Source organism: Ranitomeya variabilis, chromosome 3 (genome assembly GCF_051348905.1).
Source record: "Ranitomeya variabilis isolate aRanVar5 chromosome 3, aRanVar5.hap1, whole genome shotgun sequence".
NCBI lineage: Eukaryota > Metazoa > Chordata > Amphibia > Anura > Dendrobatidae > Ranitomeya > Ranitomeya variabilis.
The window spans coordinates 718,379,978-718,391,868 of NC_135234.1; the positions used below are offsets into that span (position 1 = coordinate 718,379,978).

Here is an 11,891-nt window from a genome sequence, read left to right on the forward strand (position 1 = left end):
GGTGGGAAATGCAGTAGCTACCTGGTAAATTTCAAAAATAAAAATAGATACCAATAAAAGTAAAATTGATTGAGACATCAGTAGGTTAAGTGTTTTTGAATATCCATATTGAATCAGGAGCCCCATATAATGCGCCATACAGTTCATGATGGGCCCCCCATAAGATGCTCCATACAAAATACGCCCCATAAGATGCTCCATATTAAAATATGCCCCATATAATGCTGCACAAAGGTTGATGGCCCCATAAGATGCTCCATAGATTATGCCCCATATGCTGCTGCTCAAAGGTTGATGGCCCCATAAGATACTCCATAGATTATGCCCCATACAATCCTGCACAAAGGTTGATGGCTGCATAAGATGCTCCATAGGTTATGCCCCATATAATGATGCACAAAGGTTGATGGCCCCATAAGATGCTCCAGAGATTATGCCCCATACAATCATGCACAAAGGTTGATGGCTCCATAGCATATCATGCCCCATATGCTGTTGTGATGAAAAAAAAAAACAAAAAACGACACTCGCCTCTCAGGCCCCCGACACTTGCGATATTCACCTATCCCCATTCCACCGCCGTGCACTGCTCCGTCTTCAGGCTCTGACTGTTCAGGCTGAGGGCGGCGTACACTAAGTAATCGTGCCCTCTGACCTGAACAGTTACAGCCAGAAGACGTGGAAGACGGATCTCGGCGGTTCAATCACTCTGTAATGACTATATGAGTATCACTTTTTGTATTGAAGAACTGAAATAAATTAACGTTTTGATTATATTCTAATTTAGTGAGAAGCACTTGTATATGCAGCAGACTCCAGCTGTGATGATACACAGCCAACATCTGCCTGTAACAGCAGTGAGTAGAGCTCTCTCCAGTCGTTATTCTGCTGTGAAGCACTGATGGTAGCATTCAATTAGCTGGGTTGCCATTGGCCCTCACCCAACCCCCTTCCTCCTAACCCCTGTAGCGATCATGGGGTACCGATGAGTTATGACAATGGGGAGCATGTTCAAAACCCCCATAACACTGTCATGGTCCGCTTATGGAGCTCAGCCTAAGGGCTTTGTAGAAGAATGTCATTTTCTCTATATATTGTAATAATATAGTATTATATAGAACAAACTATTGCAGTTTTATATTCCCTAAGTGAACTAAAAAATAAATCAAGGAAAAGTTTTTAATTCTAAAAACTTTAAATTGCCCTCTCTTCTCATTGTATAAATAAGGAAATAAAAAAGCATGTTTGTTATCGCTGCATCTGTAAAAATCCAGTCTATCAAAATATAAAATGAATTGATCTGTATGGTAAACGTCTTAAAGAAGAAAAAAATACCAACACACCAGAATTGTTGTTTTTCAATCACAGTAACTGGGGTGCAGCAGTTTTGATAACAATCCGTTTTCTCTGCTGTAGATGTAGCAGAACTCGGAATGCTGAGCCATATATAAACCCGCCTACACCACTGATTAGCAGCTTTCTATGTGCATTGTATATTGACAGTGAGCTGCTAATTAGTTCTGGGGACGTGTTTGGACCAGGAGGCACGAGGCCTGCTAGTTTGGCAGTGATAATTTCTTACTGATGAAACACTCATTGTATTAAAACTACAGCACACAGCCTAATAAGTGAAACATCACTGAAATCAGTGTCTTAGCCCCTACCCCATTCTGCCTTCAGATTATATAGCAAGACTCTGCTGACAGATGCCCTTTAACAAAAAAAACAAAAAACAAACTATGAAGTTTGGTATTGTCATAATTGTACTGACTTTTCATTTTTACTGCACAATGAATACCATAAAAACCATACAGTTTTTTTTTCACTATTTCAGTGGACTTGGATTCTTTTCCGGGTTTTCCAGTATATTCAATGATAAATGAATATTTAAAACTTCAATTAGTCCCACAAAAGACAAGCAGTCATATGGCTATGCCAATGGAAAAGGTTCTAAGTCTTGTAAAAAGGAGGATAAAATCCTAAACAGAAAACGCAATATTGGCTGCAGTGTGAAGCGACTAAACATATCCACTTTTACCTTGAAGGAGCGTAGTGTAAATCTTACTTTGACACCTTTAAACATGAATCTAGCAACTAAGTGATTAGTTTGATTTTCTTTCATTATTCTCATTACGTTCCAGTTATCTCCTCTTCGCCCCTAGGCCATTTTTATAAACCTATTTCATGATAGACATTGTTGCACATCCTTATCATTATATTCATCTGTAGGTCCCCGACAAGGTGCTACCTACAGAACCGAAAAATGACAACTCCCCAGTGAAAGACAATGATGACGTGCAGGGAGAAATTACATATCCAGATGGAAAGGTGAGATGACGATTATTATATTACTGGTGTATTATTTATACAGGGTTCTATGATAATTGCAGTATTGCAAACTTTAACCTTTTTAAAATTAAAATAGCTTATTTTCAAGAGTTTATAGTTTACAACATAAATCTTTTGGGAACTGAACTCCAAACAACCTTTCCTAAATCAATAGGAAAGGCACATATAAGAAACATAGCAAATTTCTCTAACAAGATATATTGCCGTCACTATCAACTCGGAGAAAACTGCTAAACTCCATCTTGCAAGGCTGACTTCCAACTCTGTGGTGTCGGGTTACAATTCTTTTATAGTATATTGAGAGGGAAGGAGCCGTGAGAAAACAAGCAGAGGGAGAAACAGAAAGAATGTGCTGAGCTTTCTAACAAGTCTTTATTTTAGACCAGAGCTGGAGTTACATCTACACTGCTCAGTACTGCTGTACAATGTACTCCATGCTGCTTTTGTCTGCTTGTTAAAGGGGATCTGTCACCTTGGAAAAGCTATTTACCTGCAGATATAGTGTAACAATGCTGCCTAGCTACTTTACAGAAAGTGCAGCTATCAGGAGAAAATTAACTTCTTTCCTCCCGGGAGTAACTGCAGTCACCGCTCACTATTCTCTGGGCAGTGACTTTATTTATGTCCCAGCACTTTGATAGACACCTCTGCAGGGCATTGGTCAATCAAATTGCGGGTTGTGCTTACAGCAGCAGCTCATGTGCTGTGCGTAGTGACTATAGCCGTCCCATGACTGAAAGCCGGCGGCTCCTGGGAGGAAATAAGTTCACTTTCTCCCAATAGCCGCACTTTCAGTACGTTTATCGGGCAGCATTGTAATGCTATTTACGTGTAGATTAACCCAATATCTGCAGGTAGTGTTTTCTGAGGTGACCAGTTCCCTTTAACTAGGGTATAGGGAGCAGTAATCCCTCTGTGTTGTGCAGTGCATGAGAGATGACACAGCAGCTAGTCTGCTCCCACCAGCTCCGTCGACTACAAATTAAGAAATGTATCCTGCATTTTCACAAGTTTGGGTCTCTGGAAGTCATTTAATAGTCAACGATAGTGTTATTTGTCATGTACACACAGGACAGCTTCTTCAAAAAACTTACCTGTAAGTATAGTTTTTGTTTCTGGTTCTTTTAAATTTGACATCAGTTTGTTTTCTCTCTCTGTAGGTGGAGCGGATTTTAAGAAACGGCTGTCATGTCATTTTATTTCCGAACGGGACACGTAAGGAAGTAAGCCCAGATGGAAAGTCTACTACTGTGACCTTCTTCAATGGGGATGTTAAACAAGTGATGGCCGATCAGAGAGTGGTAGGTATCTGATTGCATGAAAATGTAAAATCTTCATGTTTTTCATATCTTTTGCGATCACTTGAAAAAGGTCTTTCATTCTTATTTTAGATTTATTATTACTCTGATGCCCAAACTACACACACAACCTACCCTGATGGGCTTGAAATACTCCAGTTTTCCAATGGACAAACAGGTTGGTGGTCAGCCTTGTGGGGCAATGCCTGTGCCATTTAATGTGTTTTGAGTTGCACGTTGCACGATGCAACAAAAAATTATCAAACTATATTAATAAAAAAAATCTAAAAGTTATATGCATCGCAAAATGAAGACAAATTGTAATTTTATTTATTTTTTTTACAAAGTTCAGATTTTTTTTTTTTTTTTAACCACTAAAGTAAATAAAAATATTCGTAAGTTCTGTTACAGTGATACCAAACTTATCTGGAGAATCTTATTGTTAGATCATTTTTACTACACAGTGATTCCTGTGAAAAAACAAGGTCGGAATCCTTTATTTCTTTTGCTATCATTTCACCCCCATTAGCACTGCTGAATGTCAAACAGCAGCTGCAAAAGCTAATATGACTTTAGGGTGTATTAAGAGAGATTAAAAACCTGTGATCTCAGTGTAATATTACCCCTCTTTAAAGGGAACCTGTCACAAGGTTTGGCTGATATGAGTTACGGCTACTGCCTTTCAGGGCTTATCTACAGCATTCTATATAATGCTGTATATCTGCCCCTGACCCGACCTGCAAGAGAAGAAAAATAAGTTTTATTGTACTCACCTGCGGGGCGGTCCGGTCAGAGGGGTGTCGCTCTTCTTGGTCTGGCGCCTCCCGTCTTCTTGCAATGCCCCCCTACTGCTTGCTTCATGTGGATGACGCGTCCCAGCATCGCGGTCCGGCGCAGGCGTACTTCTCTGCCCTGTTGAGGTCAGAGCAAAGTACTGCAGTGCGCAGGCCCCAGGAAAGGTCAGAGAGGCCGAGCGCATGCGCACTGCATGAATTTGCTCTGCCCTTAATAGGGCAGATAAGTACGCCTGCGTAGAAGCACGATGCCGGGGAGCGATAAAGCAGGAGGGCGGCATCGCAAGAAGATAGGAAGCGCTGGACCCCGACCTGCGACACCCCTCGGACTGGACCGCCCTGAAGGTGAGTACAATAAAACTTATTTTTCTTCTCTTGCAGATCGGATTGGGGGCTTATCTACAACATTATCGAATCAGCCCTGAAGGGCGGTGGCCGTAACGCGTATCCGACAAACCTGGTGACAGGTTCTCTTTAAATACTCAGGCAACGTTTTGAATGTGGGATCCAAAACTGGGCTGCATATTCTAAAAAGCTAGCTAGTTCAAAGGTGGCAACTGGATGGACAACCTCTGTTGGGGAATGTCCACACTCTTTTAGATGTGGCATTCACGCATAGTTTTTGAAGTAGAATACACTTCAGGAAAAGACCAGTAATCTTATTCCTGAAGCATCTTCCTTTGTTGTGGCAACTTTGCCATTACCTTAAAAAAAAAAAAAAAAAATATATATATATATATATATATATATATATATATATATATATATATATATATATATAATCTAGGATAGTGTCAGTTTTCTAATCTGTTTTTTTTTAAAAAACAAACACTGAAAATATGGACGAGTACGAGTCCATTTGACATTGTAGTGCATATTAGTCATTATTTTTAATGTTTCAGTACTTTTTCAGGTGGGTTTCTGGCTGAAACTGCCTAATAATAAAGACTATTTGCACATAGCCCTATACTGAAAGTTGTGCTTGTTCAGCATAGAAAAAGAAACCTCAAAAGGTCATCTCACTTGCATCTATTTATATGTAATATAAATATATAGTGAGCACACACTTCAGTATAAAGGATTGGAGCGATTAATTCCTTCCAAAGCACTTACAAAACAAACATGTGGAGGAAAGGTTATTCTGTAATCTAAATAGGAAAGGGTGTTTTTACATTTAGAGCAGTCAGACTGCAATGTCCGACCACAAAAGGTGGTAATGGCAGATACTAGATCAGCATTTAAAAAAGGCTAGATGTTTCTTAAAACAAACGATTGATAATGTATATGTAATTGAAAAAAGGTTGAATTTGAGGCAACTATTTTTTTTCCAACCTATTTAACCTTGTAAAAATAGTATTAAATTAAAAAGTAAATCTACCTTACTGGCCCCTCCCACTAATTTTGGCACACCTTTTTGGTGCCTGCACGCTCCCCTCCTACTAATTTTGGCACACCTTTTTGGTGCCTGCACGCTCCCCTCCTACTAATTGTGGTACACCTTACTGGAGCCTGCACAAGCCCCTCCTAATTTTGGCACATCTTCCTGGCGCCTGCACGCGCCCCTCTTCCTAATTTTGGCACACCTTACTGGCACATGCTTTTGATCAAAACAAGCATATGAAAAAGGGTTTTGATAAATTTCCCCTTAGTGTTCTCATTTTTTAGTATAATGTAATGTTGTGCCTTTCACTGTGTCCAGGATACCAGCAGCTAACGCTATAGATTCCCCCTGCCTTCTCCAGTAACCACGACCCTAGAGAAGTGTTCTGCAAGGGATCTGCTTCCCGCACATATGTCATAAGTTTTGTTTTTATAGGTCATGTTTGGTATTGCACATGTTTCATTAAATAAAGAGTTGCAATACCAGGCGCGGCTTATGGACAAGGTAGGGGCTGTTTATGTTGGAAAAAAAACAACCAAAACCCCCCCACCAGAACGCAATTTCTCAGTTTGTATTCTGAATGTTGAAATGATCTGTATAGTCAAAATGCTATCAAGTCATTGATTCATTTTGTACATCATATTCATTTTTTATTAATATAGAAAAACATTTCCCTGATGGAAAGAAAGAGATAACATTTCCTGATCAAACGATAAAAAATCTTTATCAAGATGGAAGAGAAGAAAGCATCTTCCCTGATGGAACAATAATAACCACTCACCCGTAAGTTGTTTTTTTTTTTTTTTTCTTGTCTGCGTCCACTGCTCATGCTGTATTACAATTGGTTATTAAAAAGTTAACAGGATCCCCTTTCACTTACTCCCATGAGTCCTATCTATTTCAATCAGCACCTTCACATAGGGCAGCTGCTGAGCCCAATCATGTATTGTGGCTCCGCGACAATCCAGCGTATGTACGGTTCAGATAATGATGCTGAAGTTTCTGTATGGTAGTGTCTACATCTAGTAGCTAAAGGGTTACCCTGGGTCGACAAAAATGTTTAAATCCACTTTCTGTCAAAAACCTATAAAGGCTTAATACACCTCCTGATGTGATTTACAAGAGCACCGATGCTTCTCCTAGTTGCTAACCCTCCTTTCTGGGATTCACGGATTATAGTGCTGTGGCTTGCTTCTTGTTCTCCCTGACCAAGCCTGTGTGCTGTATGTCACAAATACTGTGAAGGAACGCAGAACTAGTATGTGTATTGTCATGGCCCATTTCACACTCTCTTCCTGTGTTTTTTTTTTTTTTACAGCTTTTATGTGACACCTCATGCCTCCTTCTCACCTTATGCGCTCTTTCGCAGATTGTATGTGACATGTCAAGGAGTGTGCTCGGGGTAAGCAGGGAGGAAGCCATGAGTTGTCATATAAAACGTGTAAAGAAATGGGGAGAGACCAAAGAAGGCGCCATGACAGCACCTTGTCCCAGAAGAGAAGGGTAAGCACTCGAGCAGCATCCATGTTGCGAGGTCATTGTGAGTAGTTATAATATCACATGAAGTGGAATCTAACAGTAAATCCACAGAAGGTGGATTTAAGTAAATGTTTACTTCACCGGAACGCTCCTTTAACTTTCTATATTTTCCAGTTATTTACCAAAATACTTTCTGAACATCACTTGGTCAAAAAAAAAAAAAAATAAAAAGCTACAGCTCTCCAGGCTTTTCTGTGTGGCATTAACTAGAAAAGGAAATACATGTACAAAGAAAAGAAATCGGGGTACAAGAAGTATTCGAGTGAGCCTCTATTTGTACGTCACTTTTCTTTAGATTGGTGCTCTTTTGAGGGATGATGGAGAGTACTTTTCTTGGTATGAAGCTGCCCTTCCTCTCATATAAAATTAGAAATTATTATTAATTATCTCCGTATATAATATGTCAGCCAGCCTACAGCACTTCTACCCCTGGCTGTCACTGTAGGTTCAGCTGTCACTAGATACAGCGCTTGAGAAAGGTTCACACTCCTGGACCGAAACGTCACCAGATGGCAATGAAATGCACCTGTTTTGATCAATATAGTGTGTTGCTTCCATTTTTTTGATAGATTCAGTGACAGACGTAGGTTTTCCAGTTTTGTTCAAATCAAGTTTATTTACTGTATAATGATCCATTCCTGTAACTCTCTCATACAGTTGGAGAATACAGTTCACAGCAAATATGGAGTTGTTGACCAAACCAGCCAAATTGATCCTACCTTTTACTTAATGCAATAACCTCCTAACTGTAATAATCTTTCCTCCCACCTCTCATCTAACTTGTGCTTTGACAACCTACAATCTGGTTTCCGTATACACCACCGAAACTGCCCTAACCAAAATTACTAACGATATATTTACTGGCAAAGCTAACAGACAATTCTCTGTACTCCTCCTTCTAGAGTTGTCCTCTACCTTCGACACACTTGACAACTCCCACCAACTACAAATCCCTTCCCTTTGCGTCAGAGACGTCCTGGATCTCCTCATACCTTTTTAAATGCACATTTAGCATCTCCCACACTACCTCCTCATCCCACTCTATGTTTGTGTCCCTCAATGCTCTGTTCTGGGACCCTTACTCATCCAAATCTATACCTTTGACCTAGGACCGCTCAAAGTCCCATGGGTTCAAGTACCACCTATACACTGATGATACCCAGATCTACCTCTCTGCTGTCCAGAATCCCAGAGTGTCCATCAGCCATGTCCTCCTCCTTCTCCTCTTGCTTCCTAAAACCCAATGTGGACAAAACTGAACTCATTGTCTTTCCTCCATCTCACCTAATCTCCCTACTCTATCAGGATTAATGACACTTCGCTCTCCACAGTACTGGAAGTCCACTGCCTCGGATTAACAGTCGACTCTGCCCAGTCTTTCAAACTGCACAAGTTCTTGCCACCTCTAACTAAAAATATTTCCAGAATCAGTCCTTTCCTTACCCCTGAATCCACTACAATGTTAGTGCATGGCCCTCATCATCTCCTGACTCAACTACTACAACGTCCTCCTCTGTGGCCTCTCTAAGGGTATGTGCACACGTAGAATGGTCCTTTGCGGATTTTGATAAATCCGCAGGGCAAAAACACTGCATTTTTCCTGCGGATTTATAGCGGATTTACCGCGTTTTTTGTGTGGATTCCACTGCGGTTTCTATTATGGAGCAGGTGTAAAACCGCTGCGGATTCCGCACAAAAAATGTGCATGGGCACAGCGTTTTCGGTTTCCCATAGGTTTACATTGTACTGTAACCTCATGGGAAACTGCTGCGGACCCGCAGAAGAATCCGCATCATGTGCACATAGCCTAACATTCCCGCACCTATCCAGTCCGTCCTTTACTTTGCTACCCGACTAATCCACCTCTCCCCACACTACTTCTCTGCTTCTCCCTTGATTGACTCCCAATTCCTCAACGTATCAAATTCAAGCTGCTAACACTGACCTACAAAGCTGTCCATAATCTGTCTCCTCTGTATATCTTAGAACTAATCTTCTGATATCTTCCAAAACACACCCTATAGTTCTCCTAAGTCCTGCTTCTCCACTCCACACTCATATGTGCCTTCCCCAATCGCCTCCAAGACGTTTCCAGAGTATCCCCCATCCTGTGGAATTCTGTACCGCAATACATCTGATTATCCATCACACTCTGAACTTTCAGATGGAACTTAAAAACCATCTCTTCACGAAAGCTTACAGCCTGGAATGACCCCACCACCGCTGGAGCTGCCGCAACCCCCCAACAGTCTCCTGTCCCATTATCCTGTAGAGCAGTGTTCCCCCAACTCCAGTCCTCAAGAGCCACCAACAGGTCATGTTTTCAGGTTTTCCTTAGTATTGAAGAGGTGATAATTGCATCACCTGGATTATACTAAGGAAATCCTAAAAACATGACCTGTTGGTGACTCTTGAGGACTGGAGTTGGGGAACACTGCATGTAGAGTGTTGGCCCTCTCCTTTCTCTGTCAGTCTGTCCTTGTTAGATTGTTCATCATAATTTACATTTTACATGTAACCCCTTCTCATGTACAGCACCATATAATCAATGGTGCTCTAAAAATAAATTGCAACAACCTAATTGGTTACAATTGGTTAATGCTGTTCCTTCAACCAGACCCATATGGATTTGATCTTACTCTCAGCTGAGAAGTAGATTTACTTGTATTCACTCTAGGCAAGTGGTGGGGAGGGTGTATCAATCCCCTGTATGCCAGTTGTCTGGTGTCAAAGTTACTGTTTATTTGCATCATCCCCCTAAATTTTCCAAAGAAGTTCCTGGGATGTAGCAAAGGGAACATGGTCAACTGTGGAGTGGTAAATTTAATGCAATGCAAGTTAGAAACTGCCATAATTTTTAGCTAAAATCATGGTTGGTGTACATTTTTTTTTTTTGTTGGACAGCCAGCCCGAAGATGAGCCAAATCTTTTAAGAGACATGTTCCTCATAATAAGGTGGTGTATCTTCAGTGCGGTGTCGGTTCAAGACTGGCATAAGAAACTTTAGTGTAGATAAATCACACTTTCAATTACCGTATTTTCTGGTGTATAAGACGACTGGGCGTATAAGACGACCCCCAACTTTTCCATATAAAATATGGAATTTGGGATATGCCTGCTGTATAAGACGGGGGTCATCTTATACGCCCAGTCATCTTATACGGCGTGTGGTTCCCAGGGTCTGAAGGAGAGGAGACTCTCCTTCAGGCCCTGGGATCCATATTCATGTAAAAAATAAAGAATAAAAATATGGATATACTCACCCCTCCGAGAAGCCTGGCTGTCACCGCTGCAAGCGTCTGCCTCCGTTCCTAAGAATTGCAGAGCGTGAAGGACCTGCGATGACGTCGCGGTCTTGTGATTGGTCCGTGATCGCTCATGTGACCGGTCACCTGACCGTGACGTCATCGAAGGTCTTTCACGCTCTGCAATTCTTAGGAACGGAGGCAGACGCTTGCAGCGGTGACAGCCAGGCTTCTCGGAGGGGTGAGTATAATCCATATTTTTTATTTTTATTCTTTACATGAATATGGATCCCAGGGCCTGAAGGAGAGTTTGCTCTCCTTCAGACCCTGGGAACATCCAGGATCGCTCCCTGCACACGCCGTACCCGGCGTATAAGACCACCCCCGACTTTTGGGACAATTTTTACGGGTTAAAAAGTAGTCTTATACGCCGGAAAATACAAGTACATGTTACACACTATTGTAGTACATTATCTGTATCCTGTGTGTGTCTGTGTGTGTCTGTGTATATATATATATATGTATTTTTTATTTTTCTTTTCTGTTATCTTTTCTGCCTCTAGAGATGGGTCCAAAGTAATAGAATTTGACAACGGACAGCGAGAATTCCACACGACTCAGTTTAAAAGGCGGGAATATCCGGATGGTACAGTGAAAACAGTGTACACTAATGGCCAACAGGAAACCAAATATGCTTCAGGAAGAGTCAGGGTTAAAGACAAAGATGGCAACGTGATCGTGGACACGAAGATGTGAAGAATTTTTAAGTAATTTATGTCACTATTTATGTTTGCGCTATCTATGTATATATGTTTTGTAAGAGCAACAATCACATGCTGTACTTATTGTATATATGAGCTCTATATAAGCCTTTTTATTTTTTAATAAACATGTATGTAAAATACGTTTCTCTAATATAATAAAAAAATATGAAGTGTGACTTAATTACACATAGGTGTAGGGATGGGGAAGGTTTTTCCCCCAAAGTTGTGGGGAAAATAAGGGTTGCGTCTTACAAAGCGGACATGCTTTACCGATACCGTGGGTGTAGGCCGCAGGCTGGGATGAGGGGATATCCGGGTGCCTGGCGGCTGTCTCCGGTGCCCAGTGGTGCTTCGTGGGTGTCTGGCGCTGCCGACATTTTGCGACAGGCCAGAGCCCCGGTAATTCCACGGTTCCCTGTGTGTGCGGTGGACTCCGGGAACATGGCTGCCGCTGGGGGCGGTGGATGCGCAGATGGTGATCTCGGGACCCAGATCTCGAAAGATGAGAGCTCAGCGCTGGA

General features: G+C 41.4%; 1 protein-coding gene across 2 annotated transcripts in view; it reads left to right on the forward strand.

The window, feature by feature from the left end:
- CPAP (centrosome assembly and centriole elongation protein) overlaps window positions 1-11,545 on the forward strand; it is a 76,921-nt gene extending 65,376 nt beyond the window's left edge. Inside the window, exons 13-18 of one of the 2 annotated variants that reach the window (XR_013224079.1) lie at window positions 2,230-2,328; window positions 3,510-3,650; window positions 3,741-3,825; window positions 6,485-6,605; window positions 7,192-7,325; window positions 11,170-11,524. Coding sequence is in view for 1 of the 2 variants with exons in the window: in XM_077298327.1 (XP_077154442.1) it covers window positions 2,230-2,328; window positions 3,510-3,650; window positions 3,741-3,825; window positions 6,485-6,605; window positions 11,170-11,362 (639 nt within the window). In the remaining variant the exon portion in view is untranslated. Of the gene's footprint in view, window positions 1-2,229; window positions 2,329-3,509; window positions 3,651-3,740; window positions 3,826-6,484; window positions 6,606-7,191; window positions 7,326-11,169 lie in introns of both variants that reach the window. The other variant, XM_077298327.1, reaches the window with a different exon arrangement.
- The last annotated feature ends 346 nt before the right edge of the window (window positions 11,546-11,891 follow it).